The following is a 25,458-nucleotide window of genomic DNA, read 5'->3' on the forward strand; positions in this document are numbered from 1 at the left end:
ATTTTGAATGCAGCTTCTGTTGGCGGCTTTTCTCAATGTGACAGATCTCCAACAGCACAGAGGATCGTGGGTCTCAACAGCCAGAGATTAATGCTGTCCTCTGAATTGCAGAATGCAGTCATATTAAGTGTCATCCTGGTGGTTTATATGTATCAGCATCAAGTGGAACTGGGACACGCTATGAGGCTCTCTGCTACCGTGTGTATATATAATTTGAGTTGATTAGAGAACGGCTTACTTACTGAAATGCAGCCATAAGTACAGCTCACTCATTTACAGGAAGCAATGAATGAATTCACAGTGTACAAATACTAGTTCCATTTTATTTGCAATTTAAAATTTCATACAAGATAAAAGTAGATAATTCAATCTGCCTGAACATTGTTGGTATATGGCTCAAATAAAGCCATTTGAATACTTGATATATGATGAACTGACAAAACATTTGACAGGCACAAATGGCCATCATCTAACAGATAACAAAATTAAAATGGGTGCTTTTAAACGATATGAACATACACACTATGATGATTTGACACAGAATAAAAAGGACTTTCTGAACAGGAGCTACAAACAGATTTGTAATCTACACATGGCAGAGCTCTCAAACTTCGGAGAATGATACATACAGTACAAGATACCTTCTCCAGTTCACATACAGAACCCCAAAAACACCACCTACGATCAGACATCAACAAACACACTTGTGGCTCTCTCGGTAATGGCCGTGTACGTGAGGGTTTCCACTTATCTGGAGAAATTAATTGTAAACTTGATCAACCCTTCCAAACTGCAGCAATTCCCACAATGTAGCTTCTCCAACATTGGGGTAGTGATTTTAAAACTGAAGGGACAAATCAATATAATGCTTTATTTATCAGCAAATTGCCTCAAATATCAATATTTGTGCTGAATCATCTAAAGCTCACCAGACAGTTGATCTGAGATGGAGAGGAGTAATGCTACTCCATTTTGAGTTTTTTTATTTTTTTTATTTTATTGATGCTCCACAACTTAAACAGCAATAATCTTATGACATATCAAAGGGCAAATTATATATTTTTTTAATGTCTCAAGAATCAATCACACATTGGGCATTTAATAATGTGTCAATGTTGGACGAAAAAACAAGAAAAAGAAATAAATCTACCAAATCTCTAAAAACCAATGAAATGGGTGGGCACCCAAAACATCTGCATGCAAACACACCTCACATATCTGCAATATCCAGAAAAGTATTACCAGTTGTCCTGTTTGTTCTCCCTGTATTTATACGTGCTCCCTGCTCAGGAGGGACTGAGACATCTGGATCAGTAACAAGGTATAAATAAGACAGATGCTGAGTTGGGAGGCTGGGGACTCGTATGACTGGTTATGAGTCTAGGTGGGCACAGTGATACTGCGGGCTAGAAGTGCCAGCAGAGCTAGCTCCACAACCCCATGGGCTCTTTCCAGTGCCTCGGCAGCCTCCATGGCAGAAAAGCCCGCTGCCTGGATTCTCTGGATGTGCTCAGCTGGAAATTGTTCTATAAAGGGATGCGGAGAAGGGAGAGGAGGGGCTGGAGATGTAAGTTGGGGAGCCTGAGCAGGAGGAGTGGAAGAGGGGGACGAGGTGCTAGAGACTTCCTCAGGTGAGCCCACTGCCATAGACAGAGGGCTGAGGAAAGTGTGCTCAGTCTGGAGGCCGAGAGTGTCTGGGGTGTTGGTGCCAGATGCTCGTCCATCTGCAATCCCTCTCCCCTGCTGCCCCTCAGGAGGTTCCCTGAACTCCAGGTCCCCTGCAGGATCAGGGGGAACCTCTGGCTCAGGCTGAAAAATGCTGATGTTATTGGCTTCATCTTCCCCTCGACTATCTGTCCTCCTCTCCCCGGAGCCGTCTGGACACTGTGGCGGTCCTTGTCCTTCCACAGTCTCTGCTGCATCTCCGTCCAGGTGCTCATCTTGGCCAGAGAGATCAGGTGCAGGACACTTAGATGGGCCCTCATCAGACACAGCAGCAGCATGGTTGGCTTTGGCATCGCTTGGTTCTGCACCGGCTGTGATGACAGTAGAAGGGATAGGATCGGCGTTTTCGGGTGACGGAGTGCGTGGTTCTGGGGCTACTTCGTCTGTTTCCTGTTTGAATGGATGTGACGGGGAGCAGGAGGCGCTGCGGTTCTGAGAGTGAGCCCGGTTGTTGGACACTAGTAGCTCGTGAAGCTCCTTCAGGGCGGCCGCCAGCGAGGGGATGCTGTCTGAGCTTGAGCTGTGCTCTCCTTCAGGCTGGTCCCTCTCGGACGACACCACGCCCTGGGATGCAGTGGGGGACCCCATCTCAACAGAGTCGCACTGGCTAGGAGCGTCTGGACAGGCTTCTGTGGCATCAACTGTTTCAGGCTCAGTCATCTCCTGCTCCATGGGTTGAATAGGGGAAAGTTCCTCTGAACTGTTCACCACCTTGTCTGATTCAGCGTCTCCCTCTGTGGCTCCATGCTGTACCTCACACCCCGGATACTGGGATGCTCTAGTCCCGTCTACAGTTGGGGTACATGTTTGGAGGACGTCTGTTGAAGGACTGGGTACAGGGGGCACTTTGGAGTTGCTATGGCCAGGCAGAGGGTGAGGGTGGACCTGATGAGGTTTAGAACCAGCATCCTCTGCTGAGCATGAAGGCAGAGGAAGCTCCTGGAGGCCAGAGTGGTCCTGTAACCGCCCTGGTGCTGAGGTCTGCTCCATGGCGGCCGGGGCAGACTGAGAGCGATCCAGGGACTGAGGCTGGCCAGAGGAAGGGCTTTGGGAAGGGGAGGTGGATGAGGACATTTGGTCTAAGGTTCTGGGTAATGTAAATGGTTGGGGCTGCCGTGAGGTAGTTTGTCCATCTGCAGTGTCTGTTGCAACAGAAAATATGACTGAGAATTAAACAGCTGGAATTTGTGTGGAGCCAGTCTGGAAGCATTACTTTGGATAATATGCATTTTATTAGAGATGCACCGATCGACCGGCCACTGACCAGAATATGTGATTTGTTGCACCCGTTTACTTTTGCAAAAGTAAAGAGTTATGAAATGCACATTTACTTTAAGGATAAAGATCCACTGTCTGAACCAGAGCAACACACTTTTTATTCCACTCAAATGTCAGCTGAGGCACCTACAGACAAGACTCCTTCCGCGTTTACCTTTCAAAATAAGAGTCTCGGATATACCAGTACAATGTATAAATGCTAATGAGAGGGGGCTGAAATTCACTTAAACATTTCAGTATGGGCCATTCAAATAGCTTATAATGTCTAATTCACATGAGTTATTTCATAGTCAGTGTTTTCAATTCTCCATGAAAAAAAAAGGTTACAAAAAGTGTTTGTGTATGCTGTTAAGTCTAGCTCCTAGAAAGAAAGGAAATCGGAATCGTCAGGTCGGACTTTTGAAAAATCTGAAAAATTGGCCAAGAAAATTGCAATCGGTGCATCTCTACACTTAAATTATACCTAAAGGAAACAAACCAAAACACCAATCTCCTCACTGGAATACCTGCTGCACATATGGTTTGCTACTTTTTCCTTTTATATGTATTCATAATAAATACATGTATAAGTGAAAACAAAAGTACAACATCAATTACCCGATCCAGCAGCAAAATAACAGCAAAATAAAAGACAGAAATAGCAATGGACTTAGCACTGGCCATGGACTTGTGAATTTGCAGTACCTGGTTGGTAGGGCCCTCTCCAGCTGTCTCCAAATGCATCAGTGCTGTCCTGCTCAGGGGTTAGGGCACACACACCACACATCATGCAAAGGGACGGAGAAAGTTAGCAGTCACACACAGTGCATGCACCAACTTATCAGCCTTTTCACACACACAGATGTGAAAAGTGTCATCCAAAAACAAAACTTGAGCCTATGTCCTGATAGAGAAGTCAGAGCGTGATCACAAACCTGAACCTCAGAAGGTCACGTCATTACTGCATTTGATCAGAACCCAAAATGATTTCATTGATGCCTCATTTCTGGTGGAGGACTGCCTTACTCAACAACATGTACCACAACACCAGCATGAGCCTGAATTTACTGCAACTCCAATGATGCGGCTTTATGTTCTAATTCCATTTGCAAAGTGCAGCCATTACCGGACATGACCAGCCAATTGAAACAATAACAACGACTAAGTGCATCAATGGCAGTAGCACCAATGGTTATGTGAGCCTTAAAAAGCGTTAAAGGGAAACACTTTCATGATTATGTTTTGACAATCATTACAAAATGGATAAAGCGACCAGACAACAATGTCTGTTACGTATTAATCCAGGTAATTAAATGCATGATAAGTTAAGAAACTTCACATGGATGCTAAAATCATTTAGACATCCATAAAGCCTCATCCCCTCCTGATTATCTGATACAGTCAGAAATATGGTGAGATATAAGGCATACCTATCAAGATATAAGTTTGAACAACTACAACAACAACAACGACGGAGCAGCTGTGCTAAATCTATTGTGTCGAAGAAGCCACTGGGCATTAATTGTGCAAAAGTGCAACATGGTGATGTAGTCTGATGTCACAACGTTGTGGAATTAATGGCGGGACTACTGACGAGGCATGTCAGAAAGTCAGCAGTCACCTCACAGTGCATGACATCATACTGCTCAAACACTGAGATGATAAGAAACCATCCAGCTCCAATCGACCACTGTTAGCAGTCCACCATGCTAACGTTTGTCTAGGATCAAGCAGTATGGATGTCAACTGTGCAAACACTATTTTATATAGCCTTACAAAAAAATTTGGGTGAGAAAACTTGTGAGACATAAGCATTATGAGTCATCTCATAATCATTAGAGAGCTATCTCACAAATCTGAGGACAAAAAAGTTACGATAACAGTGGTTGCCATTTGGCTTATATTACAATGTTGACTTGTTGTAAGTCTTTGTTTTAATACACTGGGAGATGTTAATTGCAATGTTGATGGCATCATCATTAGTATGTCAACACTGTGGAGGCATTTTAGTTCATTGTCTAAGCATACATGCTAAAAAGCATACTTTTTCATGCTGTATTTTATTTCACAACTACAGGATGTTTAAATCATGACATCAAGAATAAGACAAACGATCTTGCTCATTTAAATAATGCAACCACCTACGTTTGTGTTGGCACTACCCTGTCCCTTTCAGTTTGTCTATGTAGGTGGCTTAAAGTGCTCTTCTCACATTCCTTCAAAGATCCATCTGCACTGTTGTCCGACAAAGAATCTGACAGCGTTTTTCAGTCCCCGCCAGACTACAATACCACTCACTCAGCACTGCCGATTAGCACTGATGGCTCCATTAAGTGCCAAATGGAGACAGTTTCTCCAAAATGTGTGTGCTTAAAAAAACACTTTAAATTGAGACATCACGGCCATCCAGGGCAACTTGGGATGAAGGTTTTAGCTCATAAACTTCTTACAGAAATAAAGTTTAAAATCATAATAATCATCAATCAACAAGCAAAGAGCTCATCATCAGTGTTTCCCGTTAAGCCTAAAAAGCTTGGTCTTAGCCAATGTCTTATATATCCTTTTCTTATAATTGCCTGACAAATGTCTCCATTTCCCAAGCTCATCTTATTCTAAAGCACATCTGCTTTGCTGAGGTGATGACATGAAGTGATCATGTGACTGAAAATTCCAATGACTGCATAAATGGGGTTGAGAGTAAGAAGCTTTAAGTGGCACATGCAAATGTGGTTCTACCTGAGCTGAAAAAAAAAAGCCCAATCAAAAACAGACTGAAGTGCCGAGATGGGATCTTACCGCTTTCCTGTATGGACCTCTGAAGTGCCTCTGCTAGTTCTCTGTCAGCCATCTCATCTGGACGGGCGTCTTCTCGGCCCTCTGCACCGTATGCCAGGCGCGCACACTCTGGCAGCTCTGCCTCAGATAGGAAGCGTGTTTCAGTGCCTGTGGTGCCTATTAGCAGTGTGTTCTTCTTCAGGTCGATGGAACACTACAAGAAAAAGAGGACAAATAAAGATCCCAGATACTCCTCAACTTTCTTTTGCATTCACTGTACTGAGAATTCAATACTGTCCACTGATCAAATGAAAGGGGCTCACACCTGATGCCTCTTCAGCATATCCAGGCCGAGCAGCATGTCCATCGGCTGGTCCTCCAAGATGGAGAAAGAACAGGGAAGGAAGTCCCCCTCTATCTGTACCTGAGCTACATGAGCACAAGACAACATAATTTAAATTCTACTGAGACTTGAATATTGATGAAGCTGAAGAAGGAGATCAAATTTGGGAACATTTTTCCATCTACTCAGAGTCAGATAATGCCAGACACCATTTTATACCCCTATGTGCAGCTTTCAAGGGTGTGGCAAACGGTACACTTAGCCTTGCATAGCTAGGTTGTGGGTATCTGCAGGAAATTGGATGACATCTTGTTCACCAGTGGCTTTGTTAAACTTGTACTAAGGGCATTTGTTGAACCCTTGTCTCACATAGTCCCAGGTAAATTACTGGGATAACCTTTCAGGCATCGCTAGTGATTTTCAAAAATCACACATTTAGCTATATACAGGAACATTTCCACCGTGCACCTTTTCACACATGCCATAGGGAACTGGAATATGTGACAGCTAGACTGGATGTGTGTAGGTGGTGGAAGACGCCTCATTATTGTTATTGATGTAGCTAGTGAGGCAAAGTTCTTGTGATGTACAGTATATATCTGGGCCTTTTGGTGTCTTCATTAGACAGGAAAGAAGAAAAAAGCCAGAAAACTGGGATATGAAATACAGGGACACCTTTTAATATATGTAATATTGAAGACAAAAAACGATTATGGGATCTACTTTAAACTCTCAACAGTTAACGTTCCTCCAGAAACTAGTGTGGACTGAAAAAAAGCCTGACACTCACCCAAATGAACTCTGCCTATGATCTTCTGTGTACCTACTCCCTTTGCAATTCCGGCCCAGCGGCGGTCCACCAGCCGCATGATGTTACAGCGCTCAGCACACGCTTGGCTCATGATGGTCATCTGGGCACCTAAAGAACAAACAACACCAGGCTTTACAAAAATGTTTCATTCTCATCTAAATTCTGAAAATGCATGTTCAATGAAGACAGGAATACAGTGCTGTGTAAATCCAAATGGTACAAGAAGGATATCTTATGTCTGTGCTCCGGGAAGATGTGACTGTTCCAGATCTTGGCTGAGTCATGATTGGTGTTATAAAGATTACAAGAGCAATAATAACCAGAAAGAGCTTCTCTGCTGCTGTGTTGAAAGTTCCCTTACTGAGGTGGGCCTAGCATCTAATTAGGTTGGCTACCTTCTACTAACTTATGTCGTGTTATCTGTCTTTTTTTCTTTAACTTGTAACTGATTATTGTAAAAAAAACATAATTACTATACAGAGTCGATTAGAGGAATAAATGTTAGTCACATGCTTTATATATATATATATATATATATCTATATATATATATATATATATATATATATATATATATATATATATATATATATTTTTAGTTGCATTCCTGTTAATGACCACAAAACTGAAACCAAGACAAGTGCCATCAGGATGTAATGCTCATTACCTGAGTCGACAAAAGCTTTCACAGGGTGCCCATTGACTTTGCAGTTAATGTAGAGCATGACCACCTGTCCAAAGCTTTCTGGGGCCTCCTCCATTGCAATTGTCATGTTTTCTTCTACATTGTGCTGCCTGAAATATGCACAAACCCAACAAAAAAAGGTGACAAAAATTAAACATACTGCTCTAGCTTGTTGGACAAGCTGCTATGCATTACCTCTGTGCTAAAGAGTAAAGTAGAATTCATGAAAATTACACATAATTATGTAACAATTTATTATACAACAATATCTGATTAAAACTATACCATGCGACGATGGCAACTCAACAAAATCTATGGTCTACACACACCATACCTGATGTCCTCCTCAATCTTTGCTTGGGCTTCCAAATCAAAAGGATCAGCAGTCAGAAGTCTGATCCTCTCTTGCTCTCTCTTAGCTCGATCCTGCTGTTGCTCCAGCAGCACTTTGGTGAAACGCTCTGAGGAAAAATACACAGTTACACTAACATAACACAAGAAATGATAAACATAACTCATGGCATCTCTTTTCTGTTTACCCAAGTCTCCGCTGAGCAGGGCCTCAGCAAGTGGCGGATTTCTCTCCTTGAGGAGAGAAAGCTCGTGTGGATTGGATAATAGCATCTGCTGGAGTAAGGCAGGGTCATCCAGCCCCTGAGGAGAGGAGCCACGAAAGGCCGTTGGCGTGGAAGATTGGGTGGCACGCGGTTGTTGCTGTTGCTGCTGCGGTGGAGGCGTAGGCTGCGGTTGCTGCGGCGGTGGCGGCTGCTGAGGCGACAGTGGCGCCTGTTGCTGCGGCCTTATGGCACCACGTTGACTAGTTGAAGAAGAGGTGCCGGGGACTGTGATGGAGCGAAAGTCAATATGGGGCAGACCTAAAGAAGACAGAAGACAGAGGACAAAAGGGTGAGAGGTTTGCATTTACAATAGCTCATACATTGTATATGTCTTCTTATACATATTGCTGCTTTGTCCCAAATGTAGAACTTTTTTTTTAATCAACACTTTCGTTTCACTTTGTACAATATGCACTTACTTTCTGCATATTTTCAAAGACTTATCTTGATTTAAAAAAACTGGGCCACCCCTCCCAACACTGGTCTACCTCACTTATTTGGACAAGGACCAGAAATACTGGTTTGATGAATGTATTTGGATGTTGCGAATGTAAGCATCAGGGCACTCTCAACATGTAGAGTAATGAAATAAGCAGCAACTGTTACTTATCACTGGTGTGCCTTTCTTTGAGCTCTCAATTCTATTCACTGTCAAAGTAAAATCAACTCATAATGTTAAACACATCAAACCACACTAAGTACTGAGTACTAAAACCTCAGAGCCATTTCATGGGACATTTATGTACAGTAATTATAGCTCCAATGATTTATTCCCCAAACACGTGTGTTACCTGGGAAGGCTGGCTGAGTTGGTGGTGGCCTTCTGTCAGCTTGCCTGAGAACCACCACGTCTCCATCCTTAACACCATAATTCCCCAAGGCACGAGTGGGGTCGTTTAGAGTCTGTTCTACATATGTGATCTGTTTATGGAAAAACAAAATAATTTAGTTGAAGGTCATCATACAGAAGATTCACAGATTCTTGCTTCCATTGTATTTGGATATTAAGATTATAGAACCCACATGACTTGATAAACTGAGCATGCTTAACACAGACAAGGTATTTCATTAGATCACAATATGCTGCAGTTGATAGGACTTTTCTTTTGCATATGGCTGATAATATAATTCTGCTAATATCTATAAGATATCAATATATTGGCCAATATACAAATTTTTTGTTGTGGTAACTTTAAGGTGATCAAAAACTTGTGATAAAAATATGCAATGGATGCATGATATTTTATTGTAAAACGATAAACTTTACAGTTTAAAATGCCTCCAGTGCGCCGACAAAGTACACTCCACTTGAAATTCAATAATCATATATGACCTCAAGCATCTTTTTTCTGCACTGTGTCTTTAAAATAGAACAGTTCATACTGGCCAATTTCAATAACATATACGCTGATACATCTTTACATCATATAAGGGTCGACTGATATGGCTTTTTCAGGTTCGACACGGATAATTAGAAATCATAGCGACTGAAAATCAATACCTGGGGCTGATATTTATTTGTAATAAAAATTAAACTCAAGTTAAACTTTTATGCAAAAGCATAATTATGACGAAAGAGGCACTTTTAAGATTTACCATAGTTTTGTTTTCGGACAAGCTCATTTTCAATGGGAGTGCTACGGGCACTCTTACGCTAGCATCAAAATAGCTATTTTTAAACCACTAAGAAGGCTCGACCCAACATGAAACTTTGCTCGTAGTATCACCAGCGGGTCTACACAGGAACACGAGCATTGAGAACATTGTTTGTGTACACAGAGTTTACCAGAAAGAGAGTTTTTGGACAACCTAGGCCTAGGTTGCATTTTGGCGCGAGTTTTGCTTGAAGTACAATGTTGAGGTACTGTGCATGAGTGTATTCCTTTTTCTGCTACTTCATACTTCTTCTTCACAACATTTATTTGGAAAATTGAGTTGCAGATTAATCAATGTTTATAGGATGTTAAATGTGATGCTTAACCGATCAGGTATTGTTGTGGGTGGGACATTGTGCATTGTGTGCTGCATTAGAGACAAAGTAGCACCTTTTTAAATTGGTTTATCTTATTGTCAATCTGACAGAAAAATCATGGATATCAATTATTGGAAAATGCTGGATTTCGATGATATGGCTCAGGCTCTGATGATTGTCCGCCTCCTTGGTAAGTAATAATTGGTATCTGTATTGGGCTGAAAAAACACATCAGTTGACCACTATCAATTATCAGAATAATAGCTTATTCATTTTGTTAATTAGTTGTTGACTAACAATCAATTGATTGATCATGTATTCAGTTATACATAAATATATGCTCAATATTAAAAATATGCTCTATTTGAACATAAACGAATATCCTGAAGGCTGTGATAGAGTTGGATGTGAGCCTGTGTGACATAATCCTAATAAAACTATAATTAGAGGCCTTGCATGGGGGGTATTAAATGCATGGCCACAGTCTATGTGTTAAGGTTAATGCGTAACGTCTCTGTATTTTGAACTAGGAATCTTGTTCCTCTGACTTTAAAACTCCAACAACTCGTTAACGTGACAGTTTTGCTACTTAGACAACCTCTCATCCAGTCACTGTTCAAACTGTGTGCTGGAGTTTCGGTTACATTAACATGGGTTACACATTATTGTGACCATACTTGGCTTGTGTCAGTCAATAAAAAGTCCCCCCTATATCTTGAGATAACGTTAGAAAGCAGATTGCGCTAATTAATGTTTGCTAAGAGTCAGCAATGTAAAATTAGACTCTATAAAGATTAGAATAATTCAGCTACTCAGGCTAACTTCATGTGACCGTTAGCCTTGATCATTTCTGTGAACTAGTCAGACAACAGTTAGCTAGCTTTGTTAGTTTTCCACTGGGTTGAGTTTTGGTCACGTTTATGACACCCATAGATAAAGACGGCAGTTTTTAACCGTGATTAGCTGTTGGGGAGACGTGTCTGTTTGACTGTTGTTGATAACCGAAGTTTCGCAACAACCCGTCCACGCAAAACAGCAAAAGTACGATTCATGCTAGCAAGTCAGCTAGCTAGTTAGCTCTGTTAGCCTCCCGGCTACCACAGCTAGCTTGCCTGGGTCTTACCTGAATTTCCCCTGCTGGGATTCCTGATTCCAGTTCACAAAGTGCTACAAAGTCTCTCAGCTCCAGCTCCGGGGACACATCGAGGGCGAAGGTGGTTTCTGGGCGATCCCTCGGCGCGCAGAAAACGGTGACCAGCATCGCTTTTTTCGGGGCAGGATCACTGGACGAACCCGCTGCAACAGAATGCGGTTAGTGTAGTTCCCTTGTCTCACAGAGGAAAACCCACTTATTCTTCGGATTTTCACAGTTTCAAGACGCGTTTCAGGGGGAAATACGTCAAAGAGTAAGCTAGTATCACAACGAAAGACAGTGGCTGCTTTGGACTTACTTGGTAAAAGCCTGGTGTGACAGTTTCTCTTTTAACAACAACTAAACAACATCAAGTATTGCTCAGTACTGCCGCATTTCATTCAGTTTGTTTTTCGACATGTCGCAGAATTTGCAGTCGTGAGTAGTTTCTTCTCCCAATTTCAAAAGACTCACTACCGCCACCTAATGTAGAGTTTGGGAATTACAGACAGTTAAGGCATCATGGAACTTGAAATAATTATAACAATGGCCTTTTTTTTCTCTTTTTTTTAATTTGATACTCACCCAAAAACCAAATGAATTATCCAGGAGATATAAAGCTGCAAAATAATTTAATGTAACTCATCATTAAACAGGAAATACAACATAAAGCCACATTTTTCATGAAAACTAAAGACAAACAAATAGAAAACTTAAAAAACAAACAAAATGCAACTTAAACCAAAGACAAATATTTAAGCAACATTATGTGGAAATTGGCTTTTTGTGCAGTTTTGGCGCATCACACAGTTTCTGAGTGCGACACCACTGTTGTAAATACAAATCCAAGGTCTGTAACAATTTGTCAGACGTAATGTAGGTGATAACTACAAACAAAAGTCATTGCGTCATAACAATGTTATGTGTTGAAAACTTGTACCCTGAAGTAAACATGTGCGTAACGCTGATGTAACATGATCCTACCCTTTCAATTATGTTAGAACAAGTGATGGGGGTGGCTGAGACTGAGGCCCTGTACCATCAAAACTATTCTGAAGTTGTTATTTTAAGGTAAAAAAGTTGCAAAATATGCTGCTTTAAGATAGATATAGATATGGTGGATAATAGCAAGCACAAATATGTTCAATCAAAGGCGGTGGAGATTCTTTTTAACTTTGATTTAAAGCAAAACTATTATGCTTTGTGATTTTTTTCCATTCCTTCAATGTGTTTTATTGGTTATTTGTTATAAAAGATCTTAAAAGTTAAAAAAGGTCAAAGTCCGCACTAACAGATGGTCCTCTCTCCCACAGAAAACACTGCTCCTGAAACGCCTCATCAGCAGTGCTGCATTTAATTCCATGACTGTGTGACATCACACCATGTCACACATGTGTAATGGATGCCTTGAAGCTAGTTTGGTCTGAATTAATTGATTTAGCCAAGCTGCTCTGTTGTTGTTAGAAGTGATGGGTCATTAATGTGTGAAGTGACCAGTCAGAAGAGACTAGGTTTTGCGAGATAGGCCTTAAAGAGACAGGAGCTAAAACAGAGTGTTTCAGACAAGGGGGGGAGTATAGGTCTGCAGCACTGGACAGAATGAGACAACTGATGTGTTTTTTGGGCATTAAAGCATGTAAACCTGTTCTAGTAGTAAACCAAAACACAATGGAGAACTTGAAATTAAGCACAATATGTCTCCTTTAAAGGTAAAAGTCAGGGCATCCCTTACATCTTCTATCGTTTTGTTGATGCTCTGTTTTGTAATGTAACTAAATGTTGCTTCTCCATGTTAAGTTTGGACTTGAGTGTGGCTGTTACTATAAAGTTTAGTGCTGAGTCCTAGGCTTTTCTGCTTCAGTGACAATGATGAGACATGTTGGGAGAACCAGTTCATATAGTTTCTATCTCTTATATGATAAAAGTATACATATTTTAGAGTTTTTTTGATTATAAGGATTTCTTGGGAAAAAAAAAAAAACCCCAACTAAAATTGCTTTCATCTTTTCGTTGGCGTTTCGTCTGAACTTAATAACAGGAAGTGCAAAACATCCTACTAACAACGTAGTTACCTAATTTACTCCACACAAATATCACTCCTGCAAGAAACATACATCGGATCACATCCTCTGTTCAAAGGGTTTTAATCTACGTGAAATCTGGTGCCAAAACAACAACAACAAATAAATACACAAAAGCTTTATGAGCCAGGAAAAGGTTGGATCATTTTTAAATAGTGTCAGCCAGTGATAAAAAATGTGTTTTTAATGTGAAGAATTACTTCAGTTCAACTTAAACTGCACAAGTCCAGGAACATTTTGTGTTTTCAGACTGGTGTGATTGTACATGAGTGTTTTAATGAGAGTCTTAAAAGTGATTTTACATGACCACCATCCCTTACCTGATAATGAAGATTTTCATACAGATATCCAGAAATACACATTTTTAAAAAGACCATGCAAATTCTTTCTCTTCTTGCAAGCTTGACACCCACATTTGAACAGTTGCCAGTCAAAGAGTAACACATTTTAATCCCACAACAAATGATATTACTATCATCTGCTATATCGAGAGGTCTACTAGAAACATAACCCCAGGTTCACTCATTAAATGGTCTTGATCGCGCACCTTATAGAAAGTTTTGGGTTTTGACTGAGAGCTGCTTAGAATTTTACTGTAAAAGTTGACGAAATCTACAAATTATTGTAGTTTAATACTCATTTGTAAAATATCATCTTCTCTGATGCAACAGCATTCTTAGTAACTTAACAAACTGAGATGGAAAAACCAGTAGTAGTGAGGACTTTTGGTAAATCAATTAGAGATTAGAGTTCTGCGGCCACTGGTTCAAACATGTTTCACCTGATAAGGCATGAAGACGAGAACTGAATGTGCCATACTTGCAGTTTTGCATATTTATCGGAACTCCAACCCGGATTGGTAACTCTGCGCCATTTACTGTCTATGTGACAGTTTTTGGCTGCACATCTATATTTTACTCACAACACCGAAACAAAAAAAGGTGTAGTTTTCATTTGTGTATTACCTCAACCAGGGTGCAGTCCCATTCGCTGCAGAGATGGTTTTAGATGCTTTGGCAATGAGCGAGATTGAACAGCACAAGACTGCCTCACCTGTCGTGATGTTGTTTCTAGAGTGTCTAGGAATGTCAATCTTAAGTTGTTAAAAAAGATTTATTCAATTTAAGGACACAGGATGGAAACTCATCCTCTTTCTGGTCCCAAAGAAAAAAAAAAAAATTCCAAGTAAAACCCTCTTGTAAATACTGTGTGAACGTGTACACACTGTGTTTGACGTCTGCACCCTCCTGCTAGTTTCGCTGCATCTTTATCTTCCTCATTATCCTTAGCTTTAGTGTGGTTTTGCTGGGCTTTTACAAGAGAAATTATGAATGAAAGCATCAGAATACAACTATGAGAGCATCACCTACTGAACTGAACTGAACATTTTCACTTTGGTGTGCGACATTTACTCATTCAGAAAAATCAAGTATTGAACAAATGACCCAGTTCTGTAGATACATCACCATAGTTAGGGGTGTAGCACACAATTCAAGGGCATTCTCCATGTGCCTCTCCTCGCGTCAAGGATATACTCAGTCCCCCTTCCCCCCATAGTACCAATCCCCAGATCACCATGCACAGAGAACTATAGCATTCACTGTCTCTTTCTTGAGACTCTTTCTTCACTGGAAAGACACCCCAAAAGGCATTTTTTCATGTCATGTTTTAGTGTACATTTGCAGATTGAGCCACCGTAAAGGTTGACTTGTGGTTGCACGTAGACTCTGTAGAGTGCTGATGCCGTAACCTACGCAAATGTACACCAAAGTAAGCATTTTTACATGTGCCTGGATTTGTCCACGGCGGTGAATGGTTTGCCAGGAGCACTTTCCCTTTAAACACAGCGACTCCTCCAGCACACAGCTGTGTCTCTTGGCTAGAGAGAGCAGACAGGCAGTCTGAATGCATGGAGGGCCACCTCTCCTTACAAACTCAGCCTGAACAACTTGGTTTTGGCAAGCCAGTGTTTGCCAAAGGGCTGCTCGTTCCGGGGCAGCTGTCCCTTCGGACATCAAGCCTGTCTGCTCTGTCTAGCCCAGAGACACTCTAGCAGTGAAAAGCGGCTCAGGAGAAGAATTATAAGCCAAGAAGAGCAGCAGCCAGCTGGTCAGGAGGGACTGAAACGGCTGAAGAGTGCACTTGGTTTATTGGGGAAACTATAGGTCACCTTCCCCGTTATAGCAGCACCACTAAGCACTGGAGGAGAAGCTGGAAAGTGTGATGCTCCCAGTCATGCAAGTACACAGCGGTGACGTGTTGATTCAATGTAGAAGCATAACTCAAGCTTAAACGGCACTTTATCACATTTAATCTACCACAGGGGCATCTAAGAAGGTACTGTTGCTCTGTCTTTTGGAACATTTAGGCAGCAGGGAGGGTGGCAGTCCTATCTCCTGTGTGAGATCTATCATGTATGAACTTTTTCCACAGTGGAAGTTTAAAAAAAAACTTTAAAAGCAACAAAGGAAGAAAGCATTCAACGGTCTGACACTTCAAGAACAGTATAAAGGTCCAGTGTGTAGGATCTAGGAGGATTTACTGTCAAAAATTGAAAATATTGTTCATAATTATGTTTTCATTGGAGTATCCACCTTATTCCTGACTTCGTGAGTTTACCCATGGTTCATAGCGGTATTCGGTTATGCTCTTCCGGTTGAACTGGCTGACCTCGGTGTTTACGTTAATGTAGCTGTCATGCTCGCGCTAAAACCGGCTTTTAACACAAAGAAAGCGACAGAATGGATAAAAATTGGCGGTGGATACACAGTACAGATGTTTTAATAAGTCGTGAGGACAGTTCTCACGGAGTAGGCAGATGACATGAAGCATTAGCACGGCATTAGCCCGACGTTAGCGATGTAGCTAACGTCGGGCTAATGCTTATCTTATATTTTCTGAAGATGTCGACGGTGGAGAATTACGCAGTTACAAAAGCACAGAAGCATACAACTACCTGCACAGTAACAAAATAGGGAAAGTACTGTTGAAGAAACACAGCGAGTTTATATTTCTGAAGGCAGCAGTAGCGCCCAGCCAGAGTGTCAATCAAGCTAAACATACAGCGTGGATAATGCTGAAGGAAAGTGAAGCCGTGGAGACAGGCGGCTGCTCGGACGTTGCCGGGTTAGGAAAGTCATGCAGCAGCTATTCTGTGGAAGATATTCATAAACCCAAATATTTATTTTAGTGTCAAAGCCGCGAGCCGCGCTAGTCTCCGTTCCTCCTTCCTCAGCATGGCGTGTAGGGCGCAGGGCAGGACAAGTTTGTCTCAGTGGTTGATGTACTACACGAGACGTTTCTGAAAAAAACTTCAATTTTCATGAATTGTTGTGGCAACCAACTACGGCACATGTTGTACCTGAGCTCATTTTAAAAACAATTTAGCTCTTATGACCTAACGCTAGTTGTTTAGGGCTAGCTTAGCGGCAGCGGCCATCATGCAGTTGCAAGGCAACCGGAAACAGAAAACCGCCGGCGGAAGTAGTTATCTGTCATGGCAGCCCCCATAGGCTCCCGAGGAAACAGGTGGATAATAACAAAGAATAATTGTTTTTTCTTCATGTCAGAATGAGCCTTTTATATCTACAGTGGGAGTGGGTCCGCCACATTCCAGTGCTATGTTTCAGCAGTAGCCCAGAACGGACTACCCAGACACTTCCTCAAGAGAGTGACCATTTCCCATTTTTTGTGTTTAATGTGACCACAGTCAGGGAGGGTGAGATGGCGGGTGCCACTAAATCCTAAACAGTGGACCTTTAAAGCTCTAGGTCCTTGTGAAACTTGTCTTGGAGTGCCTTTTGAAATACTGTCTCTGGAGCAAAACTGCTTCTTGCAAACTGTTTTTGATAACACTGAGAAAAAACCCTGATAACCCTGATTAATATCTTCTGTGATGTCAGCATGAGACAAACAAAATACGTCTCTACTGATAAACTTGTGTTTACGGCTCAGTCTGACTCATGACTGATCACGGATGGCGAATCTTAAAGATCACTTTACACTGTTTCCACTCGTTAAATTAATAAAATATTAACATGTCACTTAAATATCAACGTATTCATAATTTTCTGATGCTCTAATGCAAATGTTTTATTAACTTCAATGAATAACAGTCAGCTTAAACTGGAGAGTTTTTTTTTTTTACGATTGTAACATCCGTTTGCAAAAGGGGAGCCTTTTGCATCTGTGTGGTTGATCTTGCAGATTATCAGTATGTGGTTATTTCCATAGCTCTTGGCCCAAAAAACAGGTATAGGTCTTGTTCTGACTAGCAAAACATTATCAAGCTGCGCAAGTTTCCGATAGTTAAACCACAGAGTTCTCACCTATTTTCCAAGAAAAAAAGCCCGGATAAAATGTTAATAAACATGCTGAAATAGTTAAAAAGCTGCATTTGATTCTAGACGACAACATTCTAATTCCGAAAAACTTTTTATGATGGAGTAGACTGAAGGGCAGATGGAAAGTGACTTAATCAGTTTTTAAGACTGTGGCTATAATGATAGAGGGCACCTTCATATATAAATTACAGATGTGTTTATTTATTTCTTATCAATCATATGAGCATTATATCATACATACCATCATCAATATTTAAGACAATTGACTGTGAGGCATTTATACTCCTTCATCAGGGCACAAAAGCCGGTACGGGTTGCAGCAAAATACTGGCTTAAAGGCATTCCAGGTATGATAGTTATACATTGTACAATTTAATTCACTTTTTTGTCTGTCAGGACAGAATATTCTGGGGAACCATAGTAAAGTGTTCTTTCAACCCCAAAACATCTAATCGTGATATTTTTTGAGATGGTTATTGTGAAAATCTGAAACAGTTGCAACCCTGTTTTTCACCTTGGACACAGTACGTAGATAAAAAAATAAACGACCATGCTCCATGGGTTGATAAGTAGAGATTTTGATGTTGATCATGATGCAGAGTGTGAACTTACAAGCTGTAATTGATTATTATCCTAATTATTTTCCCTCTATCCATGCTTTTTAATCCTCACATTCTTATGATATGTAAATGTATGAATCATAACGTGGGTTTCCTCACGTATAAAGGTGTTTCCCACTCAGCATCGTCTCACACTCTGTGGTGGAAGTGTTCAGGGGCACTTGTACAATATGGTTCAACTCAAACTTCTCATAGTCTCTTTGACTTTTTTTGAACTTCTTGTCAATTTTGATGCTGTGCTGCGTTGTCCGAAAGGTAAATAATGACTTTCTTGTATTTTTTTCTTCTCATTCAGAATAATCGCCTATTTAAAATATAAAATGTTTCCGTTTTGCCTGTACAACTTCCTCTTTTTTCCTCCATGTGCTTTAACCGTTACTGGGATTAACGTGTATCGTTTCTGTCGTCTCTGTGACATAAATCAAGGTGAAAGAGTTGATGTAAGTAGGGGTAGTAAGCCAAGATGTGCCCCCTGCCACAAAGGAACCTACCAGCCTGACGAGAATGAATCCCAAAGCTGCAAACCATGTACAAAGTGTAATCAAAGTAAGTGTTGAATTTTTATTATGTCACCACAACTCTAGAAAAGTTATAAATCCATCGTACATGCAGGAAAATTGTAGCGCAGGTTGTGTCTACAATGTTAGTATTAAAAGTTCATCTATCATGTTCTTAAAGTGTACCGAGGAATGAAACCTGATGTGGTTAAACTACATTTGAGTCAGAAAATTTTATGAATGCTGTTACAAGAACAACACGTTCCACTCATATCTGTTTGACTTGATAGAGAACATGTTTGTATCCTTATTATCTATTAAGTCCATAAGCTGTTTCCTTTATTTCCAACTGTGGTCTAATTGCAGTCGAGAGAGCCGTCAGTTACAGAATCAGGTCAACCCAGCCACAACTCAATTATTGATATTACTTTACAGGAAATGTGAATGGTGGTGGTCTCAAAGCAACCATTGCCCACATTCATGCATAAATGAAGACACAATTATAATAGAGGTCATACATTAAATAGGTCTTGTTGAATATGTGTTATGACACCAAACAAGTCCTGATTTAATGAAACATTTTTGGTTTTCTGAGAAGTGCAGGGGATTTCTGCCTCAGTATGACCGTATGACATGTTGATTAGCATCACTGTACTTTTTTACTTTACATGGAATATCAGTTTTCTTTCAGAGTTTTACCAGAATTTCCAATGTCTTCCTGTTCAGGAGAATCCAGTCTATAACCATGTGTCATTTGGAGTTATTTCATTGTCTAGTTTTTTGAGAAAAGTTAAAGGGAAGTCAGCTGGAATTACATCATAACATTCATTCTATCTCATATTTGAATTGTCATCTTTTCTTTTTATTATGAAGGTTTTTTGAAAATTTGCGAATGAATCCTGCTCTGCTTATTTGACCATGTCTATTTATTTTACCGTACAGTCTTTGAGGAGATTAAATGTAAATTTAAGTCAAATGACAGCATAACATCCAGAATTTGCCTCGTATTTAAAGGTGTACTGTGTTGTTTCATGGAAGAAATTTTATTCAGGAGAGAAAAATCTTCACTCGTAGATATTCATGACTTCGTAAACTGAACAAACAGACTGTCCTCGAAGGACAACACAATTTCATACTGTTTTACTTTGATTATATTTCCAGAACCATATTACGAAGCCACCTCTCTAGTTTCAGACAGCGGCCTGGAAACCTCATTCCTCGCTGAGGACAGCTTGTTTATTCAGTTATTGGAATACTGTCCATCATTTAAATACGTTAACTTATTGAAATTGGAAATCTTTCTGAATTTGAATATATCTTTGATCAAAACTACATAGTTCACCTTTAAACTGTCTTTGAAACGAATCCTCCTTTATAGCATTATTTTCCCGGCTCATAGATAAACCTACATGTTATTTCAGACTCTCACATCATTTTTAACGATTCTGAGCCCAAACTTTGTATCAAATCAGCTCATAAAACATGTGGTTCACTTTGTCTGTTCTAGAAAAAAAAAGGAAATATATGAAATGAAGTGGGTGGTTCTTAAGTCTTAACCTTGTCTTTAACAAAGATTTTTTATTTTTATAGAATCTGGGAGTGATCCCATACAGGTCTGCACAGAGGACACGAACACAAAATGTCAATGCCGTGGGAATTTTACTCCCCTGGACAAGTCCGATAATTCCACTTGCAAATGTGACATTGGATTTGAACTCAAATCTGGAGGTACAGAGATAAATCACACAACACTGCACGCAACATATTAAAGAAATTGTCTTTTTATTAAGTCATTGTTTTTCCTTGTCAGAATGCTCAGAGTGTGAAGTTGGATATTTCAGCACATCGATAGACTCAACCTGCCGAAAATGGAGGGAGTACGCCCACTGCATTATAGCTTTTAAAGAAACATTTCAGAAAAAATAAATGTAATCTCAGCGATGTCTTTAATAGTTAACTGTTGTGTTTACATCCTTATCTTTCATCCTTCATTTTAGATGCAAATCAGGTGTACATAAGGCTGGAACCAAGACCTCAGACGCCCTCTGTAAGGATGAGTCGAACGATGACGCTTATGTCAGTGCAACCCCCACACCAAACAACATTGTTCCTGCTGTAAAACACTCCACATCTGACCGTCCACATGAGGGGGCCCAAACTCAGAAGATACACACTACGACCACCACATCTGCTCCAGGACTCTCCATCACAAGGTCGCCACCTGTTCAACCACCAACCGCAGGCAGCCACATCGGTAAAAAGTTTGCTGCCCTCTTTTTTTTGTCTTTTTACTACATAAGCTCAGATCAAAAAATGTACATTATATAACCCGTCACTTCTTGTCTTCTTCAGGTGTGATCCTCATACTTGGAATTGTTTTACTATTTGTGCTGACTGCTGTGGCCTGCAAGCAGCACATCATTCCCAAGGAGAGACAGCAACCAGATCAGAGTATGTGGCCGAGAGATTCTTCACTCAAAGGAATAGGACGGCATTTTCGGAAAAATATGTTCGATAGGCTATGTGGATTCTTGCTGTATGCTATATGAGAACATTAATACCTCTCACACACACACATGTAAAGCTACAGTCAGCAGTTAGTTAGCTTAGCTTAGCTTAGCACAAAGACTGGAAACACAGGGAAACAGTTAGCCTCTGTTGGTCTGAAGATAACAAAATCCATCTACTGTATCATTAACTCTAAAGCTCATTAAATCTGTTTCTTTGCCAGGCTCAATAACTTTCTTGTCTTGTTGTCGCTGTGACAAACAGCAGGGACTCCGGAAGTTATTGCTCCAGGGCACCTGAGCTTTAGATGTTCTGGTTGGCACATAAGTGAGCTGTTTCCCTTTTCACTGTATTTTTGCTATGCTAAGCCAAGCAGCTGCCAGTGGTGGAGGCAACTAATGTCATCTACTCAAACTACTTTAATGAACTTTGAATGAAAAATGTTTTTTTTATCGTCTCCTTTAAAATTCAGCAAGAAAGAGAACACGCCCTTTTCCCATCAGTGTATTCTTTTGAACATTTCACAAGTGAAGGGTGTTTCTCTTGAATATGTGCCTGCGCTCCATCTCTTCAGGGATTGCCGTTCATGTGCCCCATTATCTTTTTAAATGGAACAAAAAGGGGAAATAATTTGAATAAAAATTTTGGCTGACAGAGTGTTGAAAGTCTGACATTTTCATTAACGACGCTTTAATGTTTGTTTTTCAGAGAATGAGTCACTGTGTCGGAAGCCAGTGGAGGAGAGTGGCCACAGCAGCGAGGCCCTTCTCAAGCAGAATCCCTGAGGTGACACGTTTAAATCCGTCAACTTGTGCTGTGAATTTTAAGATCATGTAATCATCATATAAATGACTTCAGATGGATCACTTAGAAAATATACCAGAAAAACTATTTACTCTGTTTTATAGCAGAAGTATTCACAAATCTATACAGTCAATATTTGACCTTTGTTTGTTCTGTTGTTAAAGAATACCGGGTGAATTATGTGGAAGATTTGTATGTATCATACCTCACATTTAGCTGTTTAACTGTAGATCAATGACTTCTTTAGGAAGATAATTTTTTATCAATAATTCAATATCTGTGTAACCTCAATATTTATTACAGTTTTGGATATATAGATTTTTGCATAACCACCTCAGAGATGATGCCACTAAATACCTGACAGTATTTCAAACAATCCTTGTTACTCTTGCTAAAATGCACATACAAACATGTTTTCTGCTGCTTCTTTACAGCCATATGGTGTTATATAATGTGATTAAAGTGACAGTTTTCTGAGAACTATACAGTATGAACAATATTGTAGTAAAGGAATTAACAATCCGTACCTTTTATTCAAACTCTGATGACCTGCTGGGGAGCCTTTGAAAAACATTTTTCTTTCCTCATGCCGTCTTTCTGTCTCTATTTTTGTCATGTTTTGTTTACTTCACTTTGTTCCACTGGTAGCAGGTCTGCTGGGCTGAGAGCAGCACAAAAAAACATGCTTTCAGTTGTGTGTGGGGTTGGGGAAGGTCCCCTTGTGGATTTAAATGTGTCTCTTTTTTCCCACTGAGCGATACTTCCTCTCATGTCTTTCAGAGCCGTTGGAAAGATTGATGTTGTAAATGTGAGGGCTTTCATGTTGTTTGTACCTTGCTGCTGACTTTCCCCAGATCAGTACAGTCAGAGGAGTTATGAAAGCATGCCTCATTATTTTTATCCGTTTATGTTCTGCTAAGAAATCAGATACACAAGCTGTTAATAAACAGGTGGCTTGAGGTGTGTACTTATCTGGCCCTGTCTGACTAGTACAGTAGACTCAGTAGCTAAGTTGCATTGTGGGTAATGTAGGCACCAGGTTCTGCTGTTTCTGTCTTGATCATTTATGTTTAAACTTTTCATAATGAGTCTAACAGTGGACTGTTATCTAAAACCTGGCTTCTACATTACCCACAATGCAATCTAGCCACTGAGTGATATCACTGGCGGTAATTTATCAGATTGCTTTATACAACTTTTTTTCTCATATACAGTAGTACTCCCCAAGACCTGTATACACACTTTAATGTGTAAAATTGGTGGAGTTTCCCTTTAAGTAAAACTATGTAGGAATACTCAAGTTAAAGTCCTGCATTTAAAAGCCTTGAGGAAGAGTACAGAAGTATTAGCAGTGAAATGTACCAAAAGCAAAAGTACAGAAAAATGAAATTGTGTTGAATAACAAATATATATAATTTGTAAACAATATTTACTGTTACAACTGGTCAAAGTGGAACTAGTTTTAATTTCTTTACATACAGTTAGCTAGTTGAGTCCGGTTCCCAACGTCAAAGGGTTCAGGTCTCCTCCAAAAGGTCTCAAATCTGAAGGGTTGTGAGATGATTATGGGCTAGGAAAATAGAAAAAGAAAAGAGTTTGTTCTCAGTTTAAGGATTTTTCTCGTTTTTTTGGTGAAATATTTGATCATCCAACGAGACACTGATTTCATATAAGAGTTCTCGAAAGACAAAAAGGTTGGAAGCAACTGGTTTAATGAAAATGTTTTGAATTTTAAAAGTTCATCATATATATTTTTTTATGTTAAATATGAATCTGACGTAAATACAGTATATCTGTCAGATAACTTTAGTAGAGTTAAAGTATAAAGTTCTTTTATTGTACTCAAATTAAGTGCAAATTCCTCAAAAATGTGCTAATGTATAGCTAATGTAGTGATATTTGTTCTCTGTTTTCAAAGTGCATGTGATTTGACCCTGAAAATGTGTGAATAAAGATTTTCTTCATAAACTTTTCGTACAAGTAAACTTACTGGGTAAGAATGTATGTTACTGAGTATGCACATACAGTGGAAACAGTCCCTTCAGATACTTTCAGTAAATGCCAGTGATCCAGGAAGTAGGTGTGTGGTTTCAAAGAAATACACGACATGTGAGGCATAAATATTCTTCTTGTGAAGTAACAGCAACTTTACACATTGATTAACATTTATAAAAGACAACAACTGATAAAATACGATTTCAGGCAGTTTATCAGACTTGGCGCAGCTCCCTGGAGCCAGAATAAAGCCTTTTACAGCTGTTTCTCACATATGCAGTAGCACTTTTCAAGACAGACTGTGATTAATTAAATCAGAGGAATTCCCCTTCAGGACATTAAAACATGAGTTGGAACCCTGTTTGATGGCACTGTATTTTCCAAAGCTCTGTGTTTGTCAGATTTCAAAGCAGAAAAAAGACCTCAAGAGTTGGGCAAAGCCTTCTGTACTTCTGTATTTGGTGCCTTCAAATGTCACGACTTAACCTTTTGTAAGCTTATTATCGTGCCGAAGGATCTGCTACAACAGGAGACAGAGCATGACTTACACCCAGCCTCACCACAATGCCCACAGAGTGGGTGGCTCCTGTGCAGTGCAGTTTTGAAAGGTAATCTAGTTTTCTGCAGTGTACTTACCGCCCTTTGTGGCTCTAGACAGTGACGATTAACTTGGTTACTGTGAAGAACTAGGTGTAAGTGCGTCTGCGGATACGTCACAGTCTGAGGGAGGTTTCAGGCATGCGACTGTGTGGTTATGTGTGAGTGACAGAGACATAAGTAGACATCTTTCGTAGTCTTGGTGGTACCACCACATGTGATGAGGTTTTGAAGGGGGCGTCGATTCAGCTGGTGGATGTTGCCAAAAAATTGCCAAAACACAGGATCTCGTGTTAATGTGTGTCGGGCTGCAATCTAATGTGGCGACTCACAAACTTCATGAAAATGCTTTCCAGAAGTCCTGTTTCACAATGAGCTCCAAGCAGAGACATCTGAGGGTAAAGGGAACTTCCCGAACCTCATTTTTGTTTGTTTTCTTTTTTCTTTTTATTTTGCCTCACATGATGCTTTTATCAGTAGTTGGCGTTTCTTCTTGTTATTCAGTGCGTAAAGTTGCTGTAACTTCACAAGGATGATTTTTTGGTTGTCTATCAATATTTTGCGGATTGCTTTGTGGACATTTGTGATAATAGTCATCAATTTACATTTTAATCCATCAATTTTTAATCCAAACCCCATACAATTGTGTTTAAACGATCCACAAGGAACTTTTAACTGGTTATGAAATGGTCTAAGT

The 25,458-nt window shown here is 40.1% G+C and overlaps 2 protein-coding genes across 4 annotated transcripts; one reads left to right on the plus strand and one right to left on the minus strand.

Annotated features, from left to right (window-relative positions):
• Positions 1-303: 303 nt before the first annotated feature.
• On the minus strand, positions 304-11,791 carry ddi2 (DNA-damage inducible protein 2). 2 transcript variants are annotated; one of them, XM_030420207.1, is made up of 10 exons: positions 11,636-11,791; positions 11,308-11,480; positions 9,004-9,133; positions 8,135-8,470; positions 7,930-8,056; positions 7,578-7,705; positions 6,891-7,019; positions 6,083-6,186; positions 5,779-5,971; positions 304-2,867 (listed from the first exon to the last, which is right to left on the minus strand). In XM_030420207.1, exons 2-10 carry the CDS (start codon positions 11,443-11,445, stop codon positions 1,381-1,383), a joined length of 2,772 nt encoding a protein of 923 aa, XP_030276067.1. In that variant the 5' UTR covers positions 11,446-11,480; positions 11,636-11,791; the 3' UTR covers positions 304-1,380. The 2 variants fall into 2 exon arrangements, with proteins under 2 accessions (XP_030276067.1, XP_030276068.1); XM_030420208.1 differs by lacking the exon at positions 11,636-11,791 and adding an exon at positions 3,688-3,736 and having other exon boundaries at positions 2,775-2,867; positions 11,308-11,445.
• Positions 8,441-23,920, plus strand: LOC115583409 (tumor necrosis factor receptor superfamily member 4). Of its 2 annotated transcripts, XM_030420209.1 has the most exons (8): positions 8,441-8,501; positions 10,295-10,374; positions 18,787-18,906; positions 20,448-20,585; positions 20,668-20,734; positions 20,855-21,111; positions 21,210-21,308; positions 22,074-23,920. In XM_030420209.1, exons 1-8 carry the CDS (start codon positions 8,443-8,445, stop codon positions 22,148-22,150), a joined length of 897 nt encoding a protein of 298 aa, XP_030276069.1. In that variant the 5' UTR covers positions 8,441-8,442; the 3' UTR covers positions 22,151-23,920. The 2 variants fall into 2 exon arrangements, with proteins under 2 accessions (XP_030276069.1, XP_030276070.1); XM_030420210.1 differs by lacking the exons at positions 8,441-8,501; positions 10,295-10,374 and adding an exon at positions 17,454-18,615.
• Positions 23,921-25,458: the final 1,538 nt, after the last annotated feature.

The sequence above is a fragment of the Sparus aurata genome, chromosome 6 (assembly GCF_900880675.1).
Source record: "Sparus aurata chromosome 6, fSpaAur1.1, whole genome shotgun sequence".
NCBI lineage: Eukaryota > Metazoa > Chordata > Actinopteri > Spariformes > Sparidae > Sparus > Sparus aurata.

Bases quoted from the DNA above. Each gene is read 5' to 3' on its own strand.
- LOC115583409 (XM_030420209.1), top strand. From the start codon at position 8,443: ATGGAGCGAAAGTCAATATGGGGCAGACCTAAAGAAGACAGAAGACAG. The intron at 10,375-18,786 runs GTAAGTAATAAT...ACATAAATCAAG, and splicing joins GATGATTGTCCGCCTCCTTG to GTGAAAGAGTTGATGTAAGT. The intron at 21,112-21,209 runs GTAAAAAGTTTG...TGTCTTCTTCAG, and splicing joins AACCGCAGGCAGCCACATCG to GTGTGATCCTCATACTTGGA.
- ddi2 (XM_030420207.1), bottom strand. From the start codon at position 11,445: ATGCTGGTCACCGTTTTCTGCGCGCCGAGGGATCGCCCAGAAACCACC. The intron at 9,134-11,307 runs GTAAGACCCAGG...TTCCATAAACAG, and splicing joins TCCCAGCAGGGGAAATTCAG to ATCACATATGTAGAACAGAC. The intron at 7,020-7,577 runs GTAATGAGCATT...TTTGTTCTTTAG, and splicing joins GAAAGCTTTTGTCGACTCAG to GTGCCCAGATGACCATCATG.